We start from the raw sequence: 23,982 nt of genomic DNA, 5'->3' as shown, positions 1-23,982 counted from the left end.
CTCGAGTTCAAGTTTAATTAAATCTAATCAATTCAGATCAAACTCAATCGAGCCTATTCGAACTCAATCAAGTCTAATCAAACTCACGTAATAAAAATTAAATTTTTACATATAATTTTAAATAAAGGATATTATTGGCATTTCATAATAATAAATATAAAAATTTTAAAATATACATTATAAAAAGCTCGATTAGGTTCGTTGAACTTTTGAGTGTAAAATATTGAAATTCGAGCTCGACTCGCTGCTTGATAGCCGAACTACTGACTGAATAGTTTACAAGTTTGAGTCAAGTTATTCGGTCCCAACATCAGCCCTACTTGTATTTGTATAGGAATGATTTTTTTTTTAATCAAATTCAACGATCAAAATCTGCAGAAGAAGATATTTTATCTATTTGAACCCTACAAAAACTAAATTAATTCCTATCAACTTAGTTATTCAAATTTTCCTTGAAAAAAAGCTTATGCTTTAGTACAGAACACCCTTCCATCCATTAGAACCACAAAACATATTCAATGAAATTAGCACAATAATATTTGATATTTAATGTTTGCTTGGATTTAGTAGTGACTTTATAGATTGACTTGTGATTAGTTTTGAAATAAATATTGTAAGTGATTTGTGATTTACCTTTGCAATTTGATTTATTTAAGTTTGGAGATTGACTTGTAGTTGGTTTTAGATTTAATTTTGAAATGATGCAAACTTCTTACAGTTATATGTAGATAGTCTCGAACCTTCTTATTTTTGTTGGGTCTTTTTTTTTCCTCCTCCGCTTCCGAGTAGCTTCAGGCCTGATATGAGATCCATCGAACCTGATTCCAGGACCGTAAACACAATATTCGTAGGGTAAACGGATCGGGTTAGGAGCTGGTACATTATAACGGGTTAACTTGTATCCAACCCGTTGAAAGGCCTACTCCGCGGGAACCCCCACGTTTTGGGTGTGTAGAAAGCATCTACTTGCAGCGGGACTTTTGGCCCTACTGCCACGTTTTATCAGTTTCTGCTGCTACTGAGAAGAAATGAGTTTCCAAAATTGGGCACGCTTTTTCTGACGCCACGTTGCTAGTGTAAATCTGCAAAATTGGTCCAGTTGAATTGATCCCGGAGCTGCAGAAGCGGTCGTTGGTTGGTGGCAAGTGGCAACAGAAGATGCGCGGGGTTCGTTAAGACTTGGATTACTACTATTGCTGCCACTGCTAAACACATACTCTTAACACTCGACTCGTCCATCAATTCACGGTCGGAGTCACGATGGGAAACTGGTGGTCCGATACCAAAGAACCACCACCGCCATTGGTGTTGGTTCCGCCGCTCTTCGATTTCCCTCCACTCGCTGCTCGTACTAGGTTTGCTTTTACCCATAATTTATTTTATTTTCTTTAAATGCTGCTCGGTTTTTGCTATTTATAAATATCTGCTCCATGCGCGCAAGCGAAATTGAAGTTCCTCGCAGCAGGTCTTGAATTGATTGTCTAATGTTGGGTATCTATGGATGGGGGATTGTGGGGCAATGCAGGATGCTGGAGTCATCCTACAATTTGTTGTTTGGCAAACTTCCATTGAGGTGTTTGTTTGAGGATTATTTTGAAGAGTCCAAGCATTTTAGCACCAGGATCATGCTTAAGCCCATTGATGATCCTCACGTGGATTTGATTGCTACTGTATCCATTTCCACTTTGTCATTTTCATCACTCATTCACAAGTATATTAAACAAGAGATTTGTTTTTTATCCTCATACCATGTTAATGTTGGTGAAAAAAACTTGAAGTTATGTGTGTTGTTAATAATATTAAGCTAATTTCAACTGAAAAAGGATATTTAACCGGTGAAGCCAAGCCTATTTGACACATTTAACAGGTGCGTAATATATCAGAAAATATAACTTTTTTAACGCACTATTTCCTTTAATTTGGGGCTGGCTGGATAATTTGAGAGAATTTATGAAATTTTTCATTTCCCACTCATTTAGTCAAATAGTCAAACACATGGAGTGTCACTGTCGCAGAATCGGAGTAGTAGCTCTAGGAAGTGTGATTTGTGGTTCAAGTGCAGTTTGATAACTATACAAAGCAGTGATTCGAGAGTACTTGGTTCCTTAGCCTGTTTAGGTGATGGGTCCACTTGACCAGAAGCCCGAGGAAAGAATTGTTGGAAATGCCCAGTTTCGATGGCAGAGGTATGGTCAATTTCAGTACTTCTATTGTTTGCGTTCTGCCATCCACTTTAGATTCATGTATCGTTCATCTTCTTAAATGAAGTTGACGTTCTGCAGTGATGTTGACGATCCTCATACATTCATGGACCTTTTTGTATCAAATTCTGATCCGTAAGGCCAATGTTTTCGTTTCAACTCTTAGTTTGCTTGCCTGTTCAGGGGACTTCCACTTTCTAAGAAACTATTGCGTGCCGTTCATGTAGGACTCTGCTAATTAGGTCATGTGCATATTATCCTAGAATGGGTTTTGGAGCCTTTGGCATCTTCCCTGTGCTTCTGAAGAAGAGGTACCAAGTTCGTAATGATTTCAACTTAGTTGCTTTGATCCCCATATTCCTGTTGTTATCATGAGAAAGTTGTTGACATTGCAGAGTATCATCAGAAGATCATGGTGTTATGGGTTTGAGATATGGCTCGTCAAATCTTTCAGTTGGAGCTACAGTTATGCCTTTTTCATGTTAGTGATCTCCTGCTGCATCACTGATTTACTTCCGTTGTACTTTTTGGCTCCTTGCGTTCTGGAAGCTGTGAGCTGAATAATTTGGCTTAGCTGCTATAAAATTCCTAAATTCCTTTTTTCTGGTGTATCCACATGGGCTCAAGGGAATGTGGTCTAGAGCCTAGTCCTTCATGTTTAGTCCTTTCCCTCTTAACTTGGAATCAGACAACCTCTGTTTCTTGATTTAGATGACTCACAGCTGAACATACTGATTTTTTCAACTTATGAATATAAACATGTATTTTGGCAAAATTTCCTACATGGGCCCTAAATGATATTATCTTGTTTATTCTAGTGGGAGATGAGTTTCCAAGAAGTGCTTGGTTGGTAAGCAAGATGGGAAGGTTGATGGCAGGAGTGCAATATGAACCCCAGTGTAAGTTTATTTGAAATAAGAGTCATTGTTTTTCTGGATTAATGCTTGAGGTACAATTTGTCAAGCATAGGGTCATAATAACATGTGAAGATGGTTCCGTGTGGTCTTTGAATGATAGGAACAGAATATCAATCTATCAGAATCTTGATGAAATCTATGCATATGATTTCTCTATAATCTGCTGATTTGACACAGTTGGAAGCAAGGATGCAGCAAGATATAAAAACTTGGCTAATTGGAGCTGTGCTATTGGTTATGGGCTAGGATCAGGCAGCCCTTTGAGTCCATCTTTCAATTTTGGTCTTGAACTAGCTAAAAATTCACAGGTTTTTGCCTTTCAGCTTTGTGTAATTCTCTTTGTGCCTGTATTTATTTGCTCAGAGTACTACTGCTAATCTACTTTTTAATGTATCTTCTAGTGGTATACAAATATTCTTTTCCTGCATATTAGTTTGTAACTTTTTCTGTCACTTACATGATTTTTTTGAAAATACTCACTGCAGTTCATTGCCTCATTCTATCAACATGTGGTAGTCCAAAGACGTGTATGGCTTCTCTTCCTACCCTAACTCTCCTTCCCTTTGCTCTGTTCTGTCTCTCTCTCTCTCTCATATCTTTCTTTTTTTCCTCACTATGTAATTGATCCTCGACAAACTGATATTGATAGATAATGGTATGGTTTGAACAAAGTTTCTATATTTCTTTGATTCCATGTTATTGCTTAGACATTTACTTGGAGATTAATTTGGAAGATGATACTGACAGGAAGTAATTTATGCAATGTCATAGGTGAAAAATCCACTTGAAGAAGATGAAGTAGTTGGAATCACTAATTATATTGACTTTGGTTTTGAGTTGCAGACAAGGTATTTTTGAGTAACTAAATGAATTTTGCATTCTAGAATATGTTTGAAGTTCCTAATAGACAGCTCAGGTAGAAGGGGTTTTTCAGTTATTTGTTATTCTTTTTATGCTTAGAGTTGATGATGAGAAGACCTCCAACAGTATCCACGACTCAACTTTTCAAGTTGCTGCATCTTGGCAAGCCAACAAAAACTTTTTGCTTAAGGTAACAACTGCTTGTGTTGTTATGCAATTTGTTTCGGTCACCAAAGTTTTAGGTTTCTAACTGTTTGCATCATCTTTCGCAGGGGAAGGTGGGACCTCTAAGTTCATCTCTAGCTTTAGCTTTTAAGTCATGGTGGAAACCTTCTTTTACTTTCAGCATTTCAGGTACAGCTAAACAAAAGGCATTGTTGATTTGGATCCTTTTCCTCACTCTTACTAATCATATAGTTTTCATAATCTAGGGCACTGGTAAATGTGATATAGAGATAAGATGGTGTAAGATGGCAATTTCATAGTCCTTATAGATCCTCCGCTAGTGATGATCTTTTGTGTCCAAACCTTGTTAAACTGTTGTGCTATATCTTTGTTGGTGTTGACTTTTGTATTTCCTTTGTAGCATCCAATGTTGAAAATTTTTCCTGGATAACAACGTACCACTTTGGTTGGTTGTCTCTTTGGGTTAAACTTTTCTGGTGCTATACTGGGATGTACTCGCTTGCGGTCTGTCTTCTTGTACTAAATGCTCTCAGAATCAACTTTTGTTTGCAGTGTTTTAACTCTCAAATTAAATCACTGTCAAAGTCATTATTCATAATCCTCTGATGTGTACAAGTTCAGAGTCACTTCTCTGATGCTAAAAGAGTCATGTTATTTATGCCGAAGCTGTGAAATTGGGAAGTTATTTGTGCTTGAGGTCTTCTGATTGTTTTCTACACATATAATTTGCACTCTTCATTGGAATATCTACTAGACCGTATATAAGTCCTGTCTCTCAATTGTCAGATAAACTGAACTGTTTCTGAATAGTGTTTCTGTTGGCTGCCAGCAACCAGAGATCGTTCAAAAAGAGAAACAGCCTTTGGTTTTGGCATTCGTGTTGACAGTCTTAGAGAAGCGAGGTTGGTTATCATGTTGATCTTCTGGTCCTTTGTGTTATTTAAAGCCCAATGGCTGAGGGCAGCTGGAAAGTGCATTCTCCTGTGTTACTTGAATTTCTGGCTTTGTAAAAATGGGAAGCATGCTAAATGAGAATGAGTTTCTTAGGAGTTAAAACTCCTACAAATACCACGTTTGGCCACTAATTTCAAGTCTCTTGATTTTTCGTCGGGCTGGATCCTTGAGATTTTACTTACACAAGAATAATTTATTTAAGAGAAAAAACCTTGAAATTTTCCTGATCATTTTCTACTCCTGGGAAATGCAGTTATCAGAGGGCCGATCCAAATTTTGTGATGCTGACACCAAACAAGGAGCATCTGGCGGAGGGCATACACTGGAAAATTGGGAAGAGGCCTGTGCTACAATCTGACGTAAATTCTGGGAATTTTGATGGCATACCCAGGGAACTGAGACCCCTGGGCAAAATTTTGTAATCTGAGGCTTAGGCAGCTATAGCTATTAGTGCTACAGGAGCAGGGGATGCACCGCACGACAGAGTGAACATGACAAACTTGCAGTATCTGTCTCCTCCTTCATACGTTGTAACTTCTCCGGATTATTTTCCTGTGTAATTTTTTTTTTTTTTTTTTTGAATCAATGCTTTTAAGACTAGAAGCCGAGAATGACAACACTGTAAAACCACCTCTGGAGGAGGAGTGGTACTGCTTGCTGCTTGCGTCTTTACATTTTGCTATGGTGTAGAAGTTTTATCTTTATGTACTGAAAAAAGAATGAGCCAATTTGATTAGTCTGGAAGTGGAAGTGAGAAGGACGTTCTATTAGCTTCTGTCTTGCAGGTGATAGAGAGATTCTACAGGTAATGGTCCTCTGTTAGTTACTGGTGGGGCCCTCTGTAAAGGCAATTAATTATTATTATTATTATTATCAGTACTTCGACGAGTGGACTCGTAATTCCAGTTATTTTAAACTTGACCGTATCCGCTCGTTGATCTGGGACGCTCCTTGAAGGAATGGGTCCCTTAACAAGGAAACGGAAGCACATAGGATATACTCACTCACACGCACATACTACTACTAGTGTTCAAGGCACCCTAGAATGTGTGTTCCGTTCATTAGCTAATAAATAAAAGAAATTCGTACCATATTTTTAGGCTACATTTGAAATAATTTTCTAGAGAATTAGTCTTATGTCGTAATAGTAAATGTGTAGAAAATTTGCTAAAATAAAATATATAAACAAATAATTATTTAGTAGTAATTTATAACTATAACTAATAGTTGTTAATAAAAATTAAGATTTATTAATTAAGTTGAAAAACAAAATATTAAAAATATACATATTAGCTGGAAGAGGGAGGCATTGGAAGTTGAAGACGGATAGTTATTAGGGGTGGTTTAAGCAGCAAAAAAAATTATAAAAAAAAGTTTACAGTTTACACCATATTCCTTTCTTCCCTTTTATATAACATCTTATTTGTGAGCACATCCTAAGTATGTGCTTATATGGAGAAAATGCATGATTATTTTTTCGTATTAAGCTACATATCATGGTAAATACATGTGCATTTATTTGAAAAATTTATATAGTTTTTACTTTAGAGGAAGATATTTAAAATCATGATGGAGAAAAAAAGTGAGGATGTGAGAGAGTTATAGTGGAAAGAAAAGTGGGGATGCGAGGGAGTTGGTGTGAAAAAATTATAAATTAGATCTGAATGAAAAAAGTGCTTGGTTTATGAAATGTTTTTCGGGAATATATATTGGGACCAATTTGCCTTATAATTAAGGATAAATTACGAATTTTAAAAAGTAACATCGTGTGTTTATGGCTTTATACAATACAATATGTTACTCTCCTAGATATAGATATAAATATTAATCCCCTGTTTTTGAAGTGTTTTTCAAAAATTAGTTTTTCAAATACAATAAAAATTTTTAAAAAGTACTCTAAAAGATAATCTAAAAATTAGTTTAAATTTTTTAAAAATATCTCAAAATATATTTTAGAAACTCTTCTACTCTTAAATATCCCAAAATACTTTCTAAAAATATTCTAAAATATACTCAAAAAACTCTGTTACACCAAAATTTTTCAAAAACGCCCTGAAAAACAGCTAATCCAAACCGAATATATTAGCCGGAGTACTGCATTAGTATTAGTATTGGTATTATTTTATTATTTATTAATGGAAAATGCTGTAATACTCTACTACTAGACTATGTGAACCTGAGGTAAGCAAGCAGACTCTCTCTCTCTCTCTCTGCGCAGGGGAATGGCTGCTTCTTCTGCCCATTCATTTGTCACTGCAACGCCCACGAACACCCCGTCGCTTTCGCGCCTTTCAGCTCCTCCCAGCTCCATACTACTCAAATTCACCCTATCTACTAGGGCCCTCTATTACCGGAGAAGCCTGGCCAGTGGTACTGGTACAAGTAGTGCTAGTCCTCTCCTTCCAATTGTCTGCGCTCTTGGCAGCAATTCTAGCTCGAGCTCCAGCTACCTCTCTGACGAGTCCGACGAAAAATCGAGCATCAAAAAGCAACTATTGGACTCGCTTTTTGTAGCCTGCGCTTCTCTGGCCTTATCTTGCTCTCTATTTCTCTCCGATGTTGCTCCGGCTTCAGCTTTCGTAAGCACAACAACGCCCAGGAAGTTGCAAAGTGATGAGCTGGCTACAGTTCGTCTTTTTCAGGAAAACACACCTTCAGTTGTCTACATCACCAATCTCGCTGCCAAGTAAATGCTGCACCTTCTCCAACTATTGGGATTAGTACTAGAATTTATTTTCATTTACATATCTGTTCGAAATGCAATCTGGGTCATTGATGATTCATGTGCCACAATGAAGGCCTGGAATTGGGTTCTTGAATTGGAAGTGATGATGATGTTATATTTTGGTCATTGCTTTCGTTTGCGGTTTAGTTTTCCTTGACAGTTCTAAGTGGTCGATCAGGTTTTGATTGATTAGCACCCATGTGTGTTTCAGGCAGGACGCATTCACACTGGACATATTTGAGGTACCTCAAGGGTCAGGATCGGGCTTTGTGTGGGATAAGCAGGGTCACATTGTCACCAACTTTCATGTGATTCGAGGTGCATCCGATCTCAGGTTAGTTACTTCGCATCAGCACATCCTTGTTTGCTGCTTTGAGTTTGAGGGCTCTTTTCTTCTTTTTGGCTAGACATATATTGAACGCACGCTGTGGGCTTTACTGTGCTTGTATCTGTAAATAGCTATTTGTTCTATTATCTCAAAGAAGGATATGTATTGATATCAGTAAGTGTGAGGATGTAGAGCATATTTTTGTGACAACCCTGTAATCATTGAAAGCCAAAAGTAGTCGTATCCTCGAAACACTTGAAATTGCAGGCAGATAAAACTTTTTCCGGGACAACTTTTTCTTCCTCATAGTGTCTTGTTATAATTCAGGGTCACACTGGCAGACCAGAGCACTTACGATGCAAAAATTGTTGGGTACGACCAAGATAAAGATGTCGCTGTGCTGCGGATTAATGCACCAAAAGACAAGCTGAGACCTATTCCAATTGGTGTGTCTGGTGACTTACTTGTTGGTCAAAAGGTCTTTGCTATTGGTAATCCTGTAAGTATTTTCTCCATTGCTACCAAAGATTCTTGTTCGGCCAGATATATTGCTTTCTGCTGGAAATGTTTGTTCTTCTTCAAAGGTAGCTGAATTTCATTATACTTATTGAGCTTAAAAGAGAAGGGGAAAACACTAATTTGTTTTGGCTTACCAATGGAAAGATATCAACTTCCACTTATGCCAGATGTGTTTTTCCTGGTGGTGTGATATTTGTTCAAAATATGGGCATAGATTAGAAGCACAGTATGATCAAGGCCTTATAAATGCTGGACACCCATCTTTGGGTTCTGCAGGGCCATGTTACAGCTCTTTAGGTTTCTCTTGTTAACTATTATTCCCTCAACCAGGCAAAACCAAGTTCAGTTCCTAACCCTGCATATAGTGATCATCTTCAGGCTATCTAAATTTTTCACCTGCATCCATGTTTAGTTTAATGCACTTTCTTCTAGTTTAACAAAGTGATTTAGTGATTTATATGCTCATACATCTCATTTTGCAGTTCGGCCTTGACCATACACTTACAACTGGTGTCATCAGGTATGCTTGCACTTGTTTCACTTATTCAGAAGTTGATTTTGTCAAAGTTGAATTCATGTAAGCTTTTCCTTTGGCAGAAAATCGCTGAACCTTTACTGCACGGACATACACTTTTCTTTCTTTATTTCCCTTTTTTTCATTTTGAACAGAAGTAAACGTGGTAGGATTTAGCTTCTTAATAAAGAATGTATGCAGGTCTTTTGGGCTCCCATATTTTTAACTGTTGTCCTCTCCTAAAAGATAGGATCTCACTATGTGCAAGGTGTGTGTCGTACCACAATTGAAATTTGGATGGAGTAAGTAAGATAAATGACAGTCACCTCAAGTTTATCCTTAACATTATTCTAGGGGATTTCCTCATTCTAAGTCTGTGAGATGCATCTGAAGGCCGGGTATTAAATATCAATGACAACAATATTGCATCAATTTCCACAATTATTAATTTGGTACGAGTTATGGGAGTATATGACCTAAGTATTTTCTATCTGGAATAGTTTAGTTAAAGGACACTCATGTTGCATAAGCTTTCTCTAAATTGTTGCAAGTGTTTAAATGTAGTGGGCTTCGAAGAGAAATAAATTCTGCTGCTAGTGGCCGTCCAATTCAGGATGTCATCCAGACAGATGCTGCAATAAATCCTGGTAATAGCGGAGGACCACTTCTTGATAGTTCGGGAAGCCTTATTGGGATAAATACAGCTATATATTCTCCATCTGGTGCATCTTCTGGGGTTGGATTCTCAATTCCTGTTGACACTGTGAGTTCATACTGGTCATTAAGGTCATGAGTTTACAACTAGACGGGTTTACATAGATGTCAAGGTAAAATGTCCAAAAAGCGTATCATTTAGAAGTCACCCATTCACTTATTCAAGGGGAAAAGTTCTGCAGGTTGGTGGCATTGTTGATCAATTGGTGAAGTTTGGGAAAGTCACTAGACCAATTTTAGGAATCAAGTTTGCACCTGATCAGTCTGTAGAACAACTGGGAGTTAGTGGGGTGCTTGTCTTGGATGCTCCTCCAAATGGTCCAGCTGGAAAAGCAGTAAGTGAATTCTTTCCTCTCTTCTCATGCTACTGCTGACTCTGCCTCTCTTTCTGTTATTGGGAGTCTTCTGAGTTTTCCGTTTACCCATTTGACAAAAGTTTCTAAATCAAATCAGTGAATTCATTTTTTGTAGGGTCTCCAGCCAACTAAACGTGATTCTTTTGGTAGACTTATCCTGGGAGATATTATAACATCTGTTAACGGGAAAAAGGTCTCTAATGGTAGTGATTTGTACAGAATTCTTGATCAATGTAAAGTGGGCGAAGAGGTAAGTGCAGAGTTATGTTGCCTCTCTCTCTCTCTCTCTCTCTGCTGATTGTGGCAGTTTTTTGGACTAAATGATTGCATACACTACTGTGCGCTAAGACTTGGCACTTAATCTGATCCAAGGTTATTGTTGAAGTGCTGCGCGCTGATCACATAGAGAAGATCCCTGTAACCCTCGAACCAAAGCCTGATGATGAGACATGATGTATCAGGACCGCCCCTGAGAATATGTATACCACTAGGAAACTTGATTATCTTATGTGTCTAGTATTTCTGATGTTCAGATATTGTTCATGGCACATTCATATACTGCTATTTTTGTGCTTTTAGTTGCTTCATCAGTCTGGTGGTGCACTGTTCAGGTATGGAGCTACCTTAAGCTACGTTAGCTTGCTGGTGCTCCAGCCACTATTTCCTAAGAATGCATGGAAAGCAGAAGAGAAGTTTTAAAGAGAAACTTCCTGAGCTTCTTTTCCTCCAAGTGGTGTATACTGGTCATAGGGGAGTAGAAGTAGATTTACTTTGTAAAAGCTAACGAAAGCGTTTATCATTACTCTGTGCTGGCCAAAGAAGTTAAAGATATAAGATCAGGAAACAAAAAGGGTATAGGAGAAGGCATGTGGACCGGGATTTGTTGGTTTTAAGATATGTTGCAGTAAACAAGTATCTACAGCTAGACCAAGGCGTTTTTTCTAACTTGCTGCTGGAAGTGAATTATGTAATTTGGGTATGGCTGTCATGTTACGCTTGAACTCCTCAGTCCGCATGGTTTTAACTCGTAAGCGGTTAAGGCAGAACAATTTAAGCTGCTGCTTGAGGACTACCCAAGCATTCTCCAGTTTTATCAGGGAGAGTCTTCCGGGGTCGAAACTAGTAAAAGAGGTGTAGAACATGGGGTCCTGGATCGCTTGCTTGAGGATCTAAATGTCGTGGCTGAGTACTAAGAGCTGGATCATCGAGTTGATCCCGGAGTTAATTTGGCAACTTAGGATGTGTGAATTGGTGCAATTGTCCATTATTATAAGACTATTCATGAATTTTTTCTTTCTTTCTTCATGTTGTCTGTCTGCAATGCAGTCAGATGTAACAATACCATATGATTTCAAAACAAGTACCCCACACCCACACAAGCACAAGATACGCCTCACCGATAACCCTGTATCTGCCCATTTCGCTGTCAAGTTTACTATCAGCATTTCGATTCGTGTATCAGTTGATTTGGAACCACCAGCCTTTGGGTTGTTGGCCACCATCAATGCATTAAAGTTTGGTGGGATGGGAGGTAAGGGTTCAAGACGAGTAGCCTTTGGGTTGTTGGCCACCATCAATGCATTAAAGTTTGGTGGGATGGGAGGTAAGGGTTCAAGACGAGTGCGTAGTACATTCGTTTGGTTCGATGGTGATTCAGTTCCCTCCATATTATACTGAGACTTCTTCAGGTCCTCCCCCTCCCTCTTACGTAGGATAATCTATCGTATATAAAAAAAAAAAAAAAAACATAAGTCGATTTGGGTTGTGCCAAAAGTATAGTACCAACATTTGCTGACGGTGAAAAACGTAGCATCCGAAGGACAAGCAAATATGTGTTAGAGCCAAAGCAGGAGTTGCATGATGTATAAGTGGATTTACGCGCATGCATCTCTTCCCGGAGTGGGTTCCGACTGTTGGGTCCCGTACCCAATACCAGTATTAATAAAAACAATTCCGGTTTCCACCTTCCAGAATTGGTTTTCCAAAGATATGATTGCATCAATAATGGGGCATGGTATGTATTATTGGGGCGGCATTGGATTTTACAACTGAATTGGAGATCATATTTCATGCAACTGTTGTTTATATACAGTAGTAGTGGTAGTAATACAAACTACAGAATGAAGAGGACATCGTCTGCAGAATGGCCGTTACTGTCCCTACCTAGTAGAGCTTCCAGTGGAGTACGGTAGCGACGTCCCTTACCTAGCAAATGCAAGGAAACCTTTTTTACTACAAGATAAGATACCGGGGCACTGAAGAATGCAAGTGAATTATAACTATAGATGATGGAAGGGGGCTAGTAGTCCTCTTTATTTTCAAGAAAGGAAACCCTTTTAACTACAGGATAAGATGCTGAGGCACTGAAGATCTGGATTACACATTAGTTATGATTTTGCCCTTTTAGGAGGAAAATACAGCATGGCTTCCGCATGAGGGAACAAAGATGTGGTAACTGATTATGGTTGAGTTCATACAGATACTGATGGAGAAAAGTTGAATTCAAGTCCCCAGAGCTCAAACGATCCTTGAATAAAATCGTAGTAACCACCCTTCACTGCTAGAGTTCTCTTCACCAACCCATCTCTCACAAATGGATATGTTAGCAAGTTTCCAAGCGATACATTCACAGTCTCCTGCACCATGTTCCATTAACATGTTACCCACATGAAGCCATTTTTCTTTCTTTTTTTTTCTTTCAAACAGAAGCAAGTTTAAGTGAAGCCAATATCCATGGTTGCTGCACTAAAATAGTAAATACCTTTTCAGCGAGTACAATCTGCTCAGGTAAAGGTTTGCTGCCATGTTCTGTTTTCACCTTTGCCCTCGCCGGTAAACCAATTTTGACCCAATCTTCAATGAAGTCACTGCAAATTACAATATTTGTTTTGAGTAAGGAATGCACTTTTAGTACACTATTATTCAATTTCTAGTTGATTTTGCGTGCAATTTGCAAAAACCAACAGAGAGGGTGGTGGCGCAAAGTCGCAAACCATGGGGCAGGTGCTTCTCCAACATTAGTTGGAGCTTTCCTGCTCTCTCTTTTACATTGTTTTACGTATACGGTCATCACGTTTTATCCTTTTCTGAACTTGAGAAATGCCACTACTGTTTGAAGTGTCAAAAAGAAGAATGGAAACTTACGTGGAGGTGGTTCCATCTTCTGGAATAGACATCAGGCCCTTAATCCCTCCACAGGCGCTGTGCCCGATGACCACAATATTCTCCACCTGTGGAGTGAAAATTGGTTAATATAAAGAAATGCAGAAAAAGTTGGGAGTGCACATTTGGAGAGTCCAAGGAGAGCATACGAGATCAAACTGTCGACAAGAAGCTGTCATGTCATAGAGTTTGCAAGCTCTCCCTTTTAACTCAAAAAAGAAGAAGAAGAAGAAGAAGAAGAAGAAATGTATAGCTAGACGATGAATTCCAGTTTTTTCACTAAAGTTTTTATACTTTGAGGGGGAGATTCGAAAGAAAGTACGAGTTTTTAAGCTTCACCTTGAGATGCAAAACTGCAAATTCGATTGCAGCCCCAAATTCAGAATGCTTCAACTGTCACCCACCAAAAACAAACAAACAAAATAATTACCGAGTTGGAGATATAAAATTCATGAATTTGTGAATCTCTAAGCGGGGTACATGAAGAACTAGACTTGTTAATTCAGGTAACCTGATCATATGGAGGAACCAAATTTGCAACACTTCGGACGATGAATGCGTCCCCTGGTTGGAGGCTCAAAATGAGTGAGGGGTTAACCCGAGAGTCCGCGCATGCCACGATCATATACTGTTACACAAGTATTCATTTACTCCCAGGTTGAGGAGTAGCTGAAGTATGCAATACTAGCAGAAGTATCCGATAGAAAGATTGATCCTATCCATATATAGTTGTGTACCTTTGGGCTCTGGCCTTTAGCAAGTTGGCCGAACAAGGCTGGATTTGTCCTGGCTCGTACAAAAATGTTACATAAACGCGTGACGCGATCGAATTTCAATTTCTTGAGGTGCAACACTACTAAGGACTTAACGAATGCTAATTATCTGTTCTTACTCATATTTCTCCCTTTTGAACCGAATGAAGCCTGTTTTCAACTTCTCGACTGCATCGAAGGCTTTGGTGTCAGTTGTTTGCAACTCTGCAGTGATTTGCTCAATTTTTGCAGCTGCAACGGGTCCGTACCCTCCCTTTTCGCTGCAAAACAAGTTTAATGCTGTGAGACGTGTACCGTGTTTCTTCTGCCATTCTTTACAAGAGCTACCTTGCTACAACAAGATCAATATTCTGTTTTTGTATTACTCCCGAGTATCCTGTTTTTAGACCCGCCGGGAGGGAGAGAACAGGGGGGGGAAGGGATTGTTCAAGATCAGAACATAGAATAAAAAGTAATTGAGTCCTGCACTTCACACTATTTTGTACTATCAAGAACTTAATAACGAATGGTTGCAGGCGGCTACGTATTCATCTGTACTTGCTTTTTAAAAAAGATCAAATGATCACTATTGAGAAATCATAGGTGGATAATTCTGTCCATGTTTAAAGATGGGCAAACCTGAGAAGCTTCTGAAGTCCGACAATGGCCTTCTCATACTCTTCTTTTGACATACCTTCCCTCTGCAATTTCCCGGTGCAAAAAAAGGTTTATTCTTTTTTTTGTTTCCACAAACAAAAAAAAAAAGGTTTATTCTTTAACTGGTACAAAGAGAAGAGAAAGTTTGAATAGGCAAATGTCAAGGAAGAGACAGAAAGAGTTCAAATTGTCACAAGCTTTAAACCAGTATCATTAACGTGAATCAAGAAACTGCTTTGCAAAAGTTTTTTGTATGCAGTCGTGACTCGTGAGATGTAGTTATATGTTGCTTTCATACTCAATAACTATCATCTAATGTTTGTTAACCATGACATGATCATGTATGTGGATTTTGGGAGCGCCTAGTTCATGTTAACTGCCATGAAGAAGACAACTCTAAAATGCAGAAACCATTCGTGATTTCAATAGGATAATTTATTGACCCTTCCATTTTGCCATCACCGCCTGGGTAATGGTCCCAAGAAAAATAGGCTATAGAAATTAGCAAGACAATAAAAAGGGTTTGCTTAACTCAGAGTGTGGGAGCCATTCCATAACAGTTGTGAAATGTTTAGTTGACATCAGAAGAATGACGTGTGGGCAGTATTTAGAAACAGAAACATTTTTGTGGAAATTATGTAGATGTACACAGGGCAAGACTGTAGGAAACAAATCTGGTAGTGTTGTTCTGGGCATATTCTGCTGCATATGGGCATTGACATGTAATTCCCATTCCATAAATGATTAGTACTACAATTTGACGTGCATGGCTAATTTCTGCCTAAAAACAAAAAGTTGCCGTACGCATGTTGGTCGTGAAAGAGTACCAAAAGAGGTATCAATTGTGGGTCAGCTTGAAAAAACAACGGTACACCATAATACTGTCGCTTGTTGAAATAGGAACCACAGAGTAGTAGAAGCGTGAAAAAGAAAAAAAAAGAGTACCAAATTTGGGGTGAAGACGGGAGCTGGTGCCGCAAAAACAGGCTCGTCTCTGATTAGACGAGGCAGTGAAGGTGATGATGATTCAAGCTTGGCAAAAACAGAGGGTCGTAATGTGGATGATGTTTTGAGTGAATTCTGGTGGGCAGAGGCGTTGGCGGAGACAGAGGCGAAGGACCAGCCGTTGATGGAAGCGGTCGACATTGTGCCAATGGTGCTTTCTGTGGTGTGGCTTTATACCTACGTACCTAACCCTCCCCTTTCCTTTATGATCAATCAATCACCATGCAATGCATGTCCTCTCTTTCTCTCTCTCTTTGCACTAGCAGCGTGCGTGCATCATACAAAGCCATCGGATAACGAAAGCGAAAGCCGGGGAAACGAGAGCTTCTACGTTTGAGGATGAGGTTTGGACGTTGGAGATTCATTCAATTCTGCTCCCCTTCTGCCTCCACATATACCCGTATTTGCTTAAACTAATCACCCAACAAATCAAATGTCTTGCTGACTTCTGGGGGAAATTTTTAGGCGGGCCTTACTGGCATGAAGATGATCATGACCCCAACATATTCCTATTTCCCGACTACATTGATAATGTACGTTCACAAGGGCTATTTATGAAGTTAATGCCAATGTAAGTTTGTTGGTTTGGCTAGTTTTCATACGGTAATGTTATTTCTTCTTCTGGACGGGTCACCACTTTCCTATAACAAATTAACGTTTGACCTGCAACATCCTATGGCGATCTAATCCGGGACTAATTAACTTGGGATGCCCATCTGCAAAGTTTAATCTCATTTCTACGCAACCTAGAACAATCTTCTGGGAAGCAACAATCCAGAATCGGGTTAAAATTGAACTAATCACGCACTTGTTCTTTCTTTCTTTCTACTCGTCGTAGATAAGATGGGTCACTTTCTGTACCACGACATTGAGAACAATTCCCTAGCTAGCTAAAAGTGGGGAAAATGGTGGTCTCAAGTGAAGAGGTGTGATGACGGGTGTCTGGATTAATCCAGGAGGTGAGTGAATGCATGGACACAATTAATGCCTGAGGAGGCATAGAGGGGGTGGGCTGAAAATCGAAATCAATTAGTTGGATAAAAAAACTGAAGAGAATCGAATGGTGCAGGGGAGACGGGTGATGAATGAAGGATCGATTGCTGGGATAAGGTCCTATCTGGAAGACATGGTTCCTAGTAGTTCATTTCATGGATGTAAAGCTACTTATCTGCTGCCGCGTATTTTGAGTGGTTTCCTTTAGGAATGCGTCCATTTCTGGCCTGTGATGTGGCTGAGGGTCTGCACCTTTCAGAATTCTGAGGATAGATTAAAAGAGAGATTTGTTTGCTTTCAAAGAAAAAATAAATAAGGCTTTTTACCCTTCCCTGGAAATAAAGAACATTCATTCATGCTAACAACCATTCTGGGATATGTGTTTGGTTTATCCAGAGCATTCCCTAGACCAAACGGAGCATAATATTATATGCGCAGACTTAAAAGAATCTTGAATCACAGACAGTTCAGCCATGCTTCTAACGACATATATATATATTTTTTTAAAAAAAAAAAAAAAGAAAGAAAGAAGAAGAGAGAAATTCAAATAGCTTCTTTCCCAAAAAGGAAAAAAGATAGCACCAAAATCAAAGAGATGAGAAATGGTTCCTCATCTCGGGCTCCAAACTGTAGTAGGGAGGGAGAAGAATGGATTTCGGAGTATAGGAAAGGAGGCGACTGCAGAATGCAGATGCGAGAAGCTGGAAGCACATTTTAAAAGTGGCATCATATTTATTATCCATTCCCCCGCAAAAGGTGTGAGATTGAGCATGTAAACTTATGGCCACCTCAACATGTCAACATAGTTCTGTCATAATTTCAACATCCATTCGTCATTTCCCCCTCGCCCTCTGCTGCTGCTAGTATAACTCTCTTTCTTCTTCTTCTTCTTCTTTTTTTTTTTTTTTTTTTTTTTGGGGGGGTGGGGTGGTGGCGGAAGGGCCGCTTTTTATTTTGATTTACTTTTTAAGAAAGAAACACTTTGACGACACTACAAGTGCGCATTTCCAGGCCCAACCAACAGGAGGAGGTAATTCCTAGGCCCATTTAAAGGGCAAGAGCACAAAAAAAAAATAAAGCCTTATTGCTGAAATGTTACTCGGTCCGGAATACTAGCAATCGACAAAATGGGACAAACATATCAGCAGGAAAATTGCATTGACATTATTCATCATTCTCAAATGCAAGAATATGCTCGAGCCCTTATTGTTGGTCACTTCATATGATTGGCAGCACCGCATCACTCTTGATTTTGATGAAAAGCAGTTCATTCAAATAATCACACTGCAGGTTTTCAAACAGAGTACCAGTAACTAGCTGGATAGAACATAACCATTCTGCAGATTATGGACATGAATGAAGAGATTCAGACCCAGGGGTCTGGTCAAAGCCCCTCCAACTCCTCCGAGTGCTGTACAAGTGACTGCATTTGGCTGAACTATATACATTAACCGGAAAGCTTTTTAAGTGACAGCCATATTCCCCCATGATATTTCGAGATAATAAAACATTTGTTGTCTCTCATGCGTAAAAAGATAAGAATAAAGAAAGAGACATCAGGGTTTCCTGTTACATTTGCTGGATGAAAACTTACGAGCTAAAAGTGAATGACACAGTAGCTATAGATTGTATAACTCTTACTATCAGAACAGAATCTGTAGCCAAACTGTAAGAACCCATCAGACCTGACAGAAACCTTGTGAGAAATCCATTTCAAAACTGCACCAATCCTATTTAAAGTCACACACTTATCTTCCATTTCTTGCTTCACTTTTCCTTTCAAGTAGATTCACCTCTTATCTTGTGAATGACGAATGCAAAAAACTTATAACTCCACATTTGGTACCTTGAAATCTTGCCCCCAACATGGATGCTAAAATATGAAGCGGTCTGCCTTCAAGTGCCATCAAGAGCTATCAGCCTCGTACACTAACTCAAGACCAAAAGAGTAGATTGACCAGCTACTTTGGGGCCAGCTTTATTGGACACACGGAGAATGCAACACATCTAGCAGCTTTAGCGAGCATAAACCGCTCATTTTCAGTCAATGGCCTCTCGATGACCTTCACAATATTTGCATCCTGAAACAAGGGTACAAGCCACGAATTCAGTCTTCCATGTTATGGATCCGTAAAATGAAATTTCCCACCAACACTCACAGTCAATATAGAATTGGTTAAAAAAAGTCCATAGATTTTTTGCTTTCTGTATCAGCATCAGCCTCAAATACAGATCCACCAGTCTCAGATTGACCTTAGGGTCTTGATGGCTAACTAACTGAATTTAATAGTTAAATTAGTTAGACACATACAAAATACATGGAAGTGGAAAAACGAAATCATACTGCTTATAGAATGTCTTCTCCCATTTTCTTATGTGAAAGGTCAATAGTTAGTTTAGGGCACACCTTCTTTTGTTGTTGGGCTGAAGGCCTAACACTGGCAATGTCACCAATGACAATTACATTGTTAACATTCCCTCTCTCATCCCTTTCAGTTGGCGAACTAGTTGAATGCCTCCACTGCTCGCTAACTACATATTTGTAGTAGTACCTAAGAGCCAAAAATACATTGAGCTCAGAGCAACAGAAACCAAAAGAATATAAATAAACGGGGACAGAGTGTGTTAATAAATTACAATCCAGAAGGAGAAAATAAATTAAGAAAATTAAGAGACAGAAAATTCCAATATTTAAACTAAATTTATTCAAGCTCCTTGCATTACCAGTTAAGGGTTGGGTTTGATAGGGAATAACATACTCAAAACAACATGCAATGGTTTGTAAAGGAACTTGTACATTTCTTCCCCAATTGAATGTCTAAAATGTAAAAGAATTGTTTTTGATGAGTTCAATTGTTCTCTCAAGCCCATTACTACTTCGAAAGAAACAAGACTCACTTTCCTTGTGGAAGTCTAACTTCAACTTCAAATCTTGGGCCACCTTTATGGACTGCCTTTATTGGTTCTTTCCAGTTTCCAGTAAAATCTCCAACCAAGTAAACATCCTCCCCCTGTTATCAGACACCAACTTAGTCAGAAATTAATGCAATGATGGATAGAAATCCTGCACTAATGGATAAGATGCTGCAGTTATGGAGTATCATGCTTTCAACAAATGAAAGCAATAAGGGAAAAGCATCAACATGTCTTTCCAGAAATTAGCTGTCCGTAATGGACTATCAAAGTTTGAAACAAAAAGTTCAGTTCTCTATTCTTCACTGCAGGAACCATCATATTGCTATAAGGTAATTTTAAAGTAAGAAATCATTGATTACCTCATGCCCATTCCAGACAAAGGTTACAGCATGGGTTGCAGGTCCATCATGTCTACCACTTTCCACCCTTGCTATTAGATCCCATGTTGCCCAAGCAATTGCTGCCCTGCAACCAAATACATGAAGTTGAGGTTGATGAAAAGGGTATGCACTCAATACAAAGTACTATCTTGTAAGAAGTAAACCATAAAACGGGGTGTTCTCTGGATTCTTGAGGATGAGGAGAAGATTTCTTTAATCTTAGCATGATAAGGCCTTAAAATAGAGATTTAATCATTAGAAGATGCATAAAAAAGAAAATTAGGAAAGAAGCATTACAGCTGAAGCTGTGCATTTTAAGGTTATGATGCAATAACAAAATGACAGATATTATGCCATTCCAGCCAATGGCCAAAATATATAGCAGATCGGGAACTTGAGGTAGTACATGCCTCAGCTTCGATTTAGTCATCATTGGATTTTCAGTGACATATACTCTAGGAGATACGTATCAATCTTGAAAAAGATGACATTATGCACATAGAGAAATGAACGGAAACAATCCAAGAACTTTTAAGTACGCTAGAATATCTGCCAATCTAAACTGGTAATAAACTTACAAAGCATGCTCCTTGGTATTAATTAGCCTAAGAAAACTTAAGCTTCACAAACTCTATATCATCAGGCTAACATTGTCATAGAAATGCTCAGAGGCAGTTAATGAGAAGAACCTGTCAGGCTTGCAAGAATGCAGTCCAGTGACGAAGTTGTACGCTGCATGGAGGGAAGTGTCTGTCATCCAATGCAAATATGCAATCACACAAGCAGGGGATCGATCAAAACCAGTAGTACAAGTGACATATACACGATGGTTCTTCTTGAGTAACCGCAAAAGAAGACCAACACAGAATGGTAGCTTCTTTCTTGTATCAAAAGAATCAACCTCCCTGCATTAGATATTAATTCACATATGCATTGGGCCATCATTGTCTAAAAAATTTAGATGCCTCTTTAAAACTGACTTTCAAAACATAGAATGAGAAACAGTTAATCATGGAAGCATATACTGAAGACTAATTTAACATATTATTCAATCAATCAGTAGTCAAGGAGATGAGTTAAAGAGAAGCCTTACAGATATCAAAGAGTATTACCAAATGCCTGTTCATGTTTACAGATTCATACCAGACACAGCCATAAACCTTCCTATTTCTAGAACAACTTTAATGAATTTTCACACTTTCTTGTAAGAACATTGTGAGTAACATAAATTCTGGTTATGAAGTGAAATGTCAGAGAATAAGAGAAAATTAATTCTCTTGGGTAGTAAATAAAAATTACAGCTATTACCTTATGGGATAGTTGATCATGAGAATATTACAGCGTTGGCATGTCTCATTTATTACTTTTGAACTTATTCCCCAATTTTCTGCTTCAGTTCCACTTTGGAAATTCAGCACAGCAGTGATCCCCTGATTATACAAGTCCAGACTGTTATAAACTATCAAATGGACATCCAACACTGAAAACAGACGAGGTCTACAGTTAAGATTAACATCAAAAAACCACCAAGAAAAGACTGACTAATAGAAATCTCTTCAACTTCTTAAACGGGGTAGACATACAATACAAAGGATCTGACATGTGCACTAAATGGGTTATCTGTAAATTGACTGCATATACTCTTTTCATATTTTCTAGTTCAAGAGAAGATCATGTGGCTAGTTGTCATTTCTGCAGGACGTGAATCCAAGATCCCTTAACGTTGTAAACTCGCTTTCAACAAGAAACTGCCACTCTTATTTTTGAAAAATACGCCTACCATGGGTATCTTATTATCAGATACCTACAGTTGTCTAGCAACGCTGTTAACGTTTTAAGTTTTCATACTTCGATACTTGCACGGAGAAAAACAAACGGACTCACTTGGGCCATTGTCATGATGCGCTTTACTGACTGAAAATATATACCTTTTCAAATGATTGAATCATGCGAGTACCTTGTCAAGTAAGGGGTAGAATATAATTTAGTCAATGGTGTAGCACCCCTTACCGCAGTGGTAGCCAAACTCTCAACGTCAGCTTCTGCTTGTATACATGATCCCACATATATTTGCTCTGTGATCTAAACACAAAACACGAAATAAAAGGGTTATTGACATTGAGTATGATGCATAACAAACAGGTCCTAAAGCTTTATCCAAATTCTGAATTATGAATTGAAGCATCATAATTTATAAAGCCAAGTGTTTAACAAACTTTTTTAACATCCTGAAAAAACAATAGACCCTTCTAGCTCCTAGTAACTTAAAAAGTATGACAGATGAATCAAATAGAGCAAAGACAAGCTCAATATTTCACACCTTACTATAACGCATACCAAGAGAATGATTATAGTAAAGCTCCGCGCTTGCTCGGTCCAATGCCATAACATATTCGTCCAATGGGAAACTCCCATGAGCCCATTCACCAGCTGCAGACTCTTCATCAGAGAAAATGGTGACAAGTGGACTTAGTGGTACAGCATGGCCATTGCTCTTCAACATTTGTTGGTAACTAGTTTTGTTTTGATCGCTCAAAATCTTCCATCCACGAGGATTTACATACTTGGACGAGAATGTAACAAACCCAGAATTGCTGCCACCATCAGTAGAGCATCGCAAGTTTGAGGTCAGTATATTTTTGTTCCAAGTGGCAAGAGGCACACGACCTCTATTAAACAAGATATCAAGGTCATTCATCAGAAACAGCCGATGAACCGGGAAAGGGGAGAAGGGCCTTTCAAGCACAAGGCTACAAGTCCCTGACTTCTCTTTCATCATCCTCCTGCAGAAACCAAAAATAATAAAAAATAGTTCATAAACTACAGACTGCTTCTTCCATAGTACATTTAGCATTGCCCTTACTCTTTTAAGTTTTCAACTACACGAATAACCAGCCATCAACTGCTATTCTTTTTTCTAACTGTTTAGAAAGGGATGGTGGGATGGTGAGTACTCTAAGACGGTAGTTCCAAAATACTATCTTTTAGGAAATAGGTTGTAGTAGTGTGCAATGCCTTCTAATCTAAAGGAAGCAAGCATTGCGATAGTTATGCTAGTAACGAGCCAGTAGTGCAGTACATAATCATACTCTGTATCACCGAAGTCCTTGATCTCTATAAGCCCCCCTCCAGATGATGATGATGAGGATTCACTCGCCTTCTTCAGAGTATCCCCAACCATTATTATTCTCGACTTCTCAGCATTCCCCTGCTCCTCAGCAATCCAATAAATATGCAAACATTAAAGCAGTTTTACGTAAAAATAGGACGACGGGATAATGAAGATAATGCAAACCAAAGAAAAAGAACAAGTAAAACAGAAAGGAAGAAATAACTGAGCAAAACAGACCCCTTTCTTGAGAGCGTGGACGAAAATTTTTCCATCAACAGAGAGAGCAAAACGAATGCCGAGGGGCTTCTCAAGAGTCACCATATATTCATTCAAATTCATCCTAAATGCCGAGCCGGAAGTCGAAGACGACGGGGACATTGCGAAGACCCGAAAGGGTGGCCTCTTTCGATCGGAAAATCGACTCTCGGTTGCGCTAATGCTGGAGCTGCTGCCATTACTGCCGGAACACAAACCTTTGCCCCAAAAAGAAGAGTGAATTACTGTCCCGTGCAGCTGCTGATATGAGAAGCAGGTGGTGAAGGGTGAATGGTAGGGTCCTCTGCAGTTGGGTATTTGCAGCGAACACATTGGAGCTCTTGTATTTATCCGCTAAACAAGATCGAGAAGATAGTAGTAATTCCCGCTAGCAATGATCGAAAGATTGAATTTTGAAGAAATTAAAAAGAATATATTCCACGATTTTTAAAGAGTAATAATAAACACTGAAATA

General features: G+C 38.8%; 4 protein-coding genes across 6 annotated transcripts; 2 read left to right on the top strand and 2 right to left on the bottom strand.

Moving 5' to 3' along the window:
- The first annotated feature begins 332 nt into the window (after positions 1-332).
- Positions 333-5,889, top strand: LOC113698067 (uncharacterized). Of its 2 annotated transcripts, none has more exons than XM_072057243.1 (14): positions 333-1,355; positions 1,466-1,670; positions 2,119-2,186; positions 2,283-2,336; positions 2,429-2,512; positions 2,597-2,682; positions 3,020-3,100; positions 3,296-3,426; positions 3,604-3,645; positions 3,890-3,966; positions 4,079-4,169; positions 4,252-4,333; positions 4,995-5,067; positions 5,373-5,889. In XM_072057243.1, exons 2-14 carry the CDS (start codon positions 1,485-1,487, stop codon positions 5,539-5,541), a joined length of 1,224 nt encoding a protein of 407 aa, XP_071913344.1. In that variant the 5' UTR covers positions 333-1,355; positions 1,466-1,484; the 3' UTR covers positions 5,542-5,889. The 2 variants fall into 2 exon arrangements, with proteins under 2 accessions (XP_071913344.1, XP_027073537.1); XM_027217736.2 differs by having other exon boundaries at positions 334-1,355; positions 1,526-1,670.
- A 1,391-nt stretch (positions 5,890-7,280) lies between these two features.
- LOC113698824 (protease Do-like 1, chloroplastic) lies at positions 7,281-11,005 on the top strand. The gene is made up of 8 exons (XM_027218771.2): positions 7,281-7,805; positions 8,056-8,178; positions 8,500-8,671; positions 9,174-9,211; positions 9,770-9,968; positions 10,102-10,254; positions 10,391-10,525; positions 10,648-11,005. The coding sequence occupies exons 1-8, from the start codon at positions 7,342-7,344 to the stop codon at positions 10,726-10,728; spliced, it is 1,365 nt and encodes a 454-aa protein (XP_027074572.1). The 5' UTR covers positions 7,281-7,341; the 3' UTR covers positions 10,729-11,005.
- A 1,335-nt stretch (positions 11,006-12,340) lies between these two features.
- On the bottom strand, positions 12,341-16,052 carry LOC113700194 (carbonic anhydrase 2). Its single transcript, XM_072056913.1, has 10 exons — positions 15,792-16,052; positions 14,829-14,890; positions 14,330-14,470; positions 14,175-14,223; positions 13,949-14,065; positions 13,777-13,830; positions 13,420-13,505; positions 13,037-13,142; positions 12,753-12,911; positions 12,341-12,480 (listed from the first exon to the last, which is right to left on the bottom strand). The coding sequence occupies exons 1-10, from the start codon at positions 15,990-15,992 to the stop codon at positions 12,439-12,441; spliced, it is 1,017 nt and encodes a 338-aa protein (XP_071913014.1). The 5' UTR covers positions 15,993-16,052; the 3' UTR covers positions 12,341-12,438.
- A 2,284-nt stretch (positions 16,053-18,336) lies between these two features.
- On the bottom strand, positions 18,337-23,982 carry LOC113697888 (phosphoglucan phosphatase LSF1, chloroplastic). 2 transcript variants are annotated; one of them, XM_027217489.2, is made up of 10 exons: positions 23,490-23,982; positions 23,230-23,348; positions 22,461-22,923; positions 22,151-22,222; positions 21,449-21,570; positions 20,830-21,045; positions 20,120-20,225; positions 19,743-19,855; positions 19,252-19,396; positions 18,337-18,925 (listed from the first exon to the last, which is right to left on the bottom strand). In XM_027217489.2, exons 1-10 carry the CDS (start codon positions 23,838-23,840, stop codon positions 18,806-18,808), a joined length of 1,827 nt encoding a protein of 608 aa, XP_027073290.1. In that variant the 5' UTR covers positions 23,841-23,982; the 3' UTR covers positions 18,337-18,805. The 2 variants fall into 2 exon arrangements, with proteins under 2 accessions (XP_027073290.1, XP_027073291.1); XM_027217490.2 differs by having other exon boundaries at positions 23,220-23,348; positions 23,490-23,528.

Source organism: Coffea arabica, chromosome 7c (assembly GCF_036785885.1).
Source record: "Coffea arabica cultivar ET-39 chromosome 7c, Coffea Arabica ET-39 HiFi, whole genome shotgun sequence".
NCBI classification, from domain to species: Eukaryota; Viridiplantae; Streptophyta; class Magnoliopsida; order Gentianales; family Rubiaceae; genus Coffea; species Coffea arabica.
This window is presented reverse-complemented; position numbering and strand designations above follow the sequence as displayed.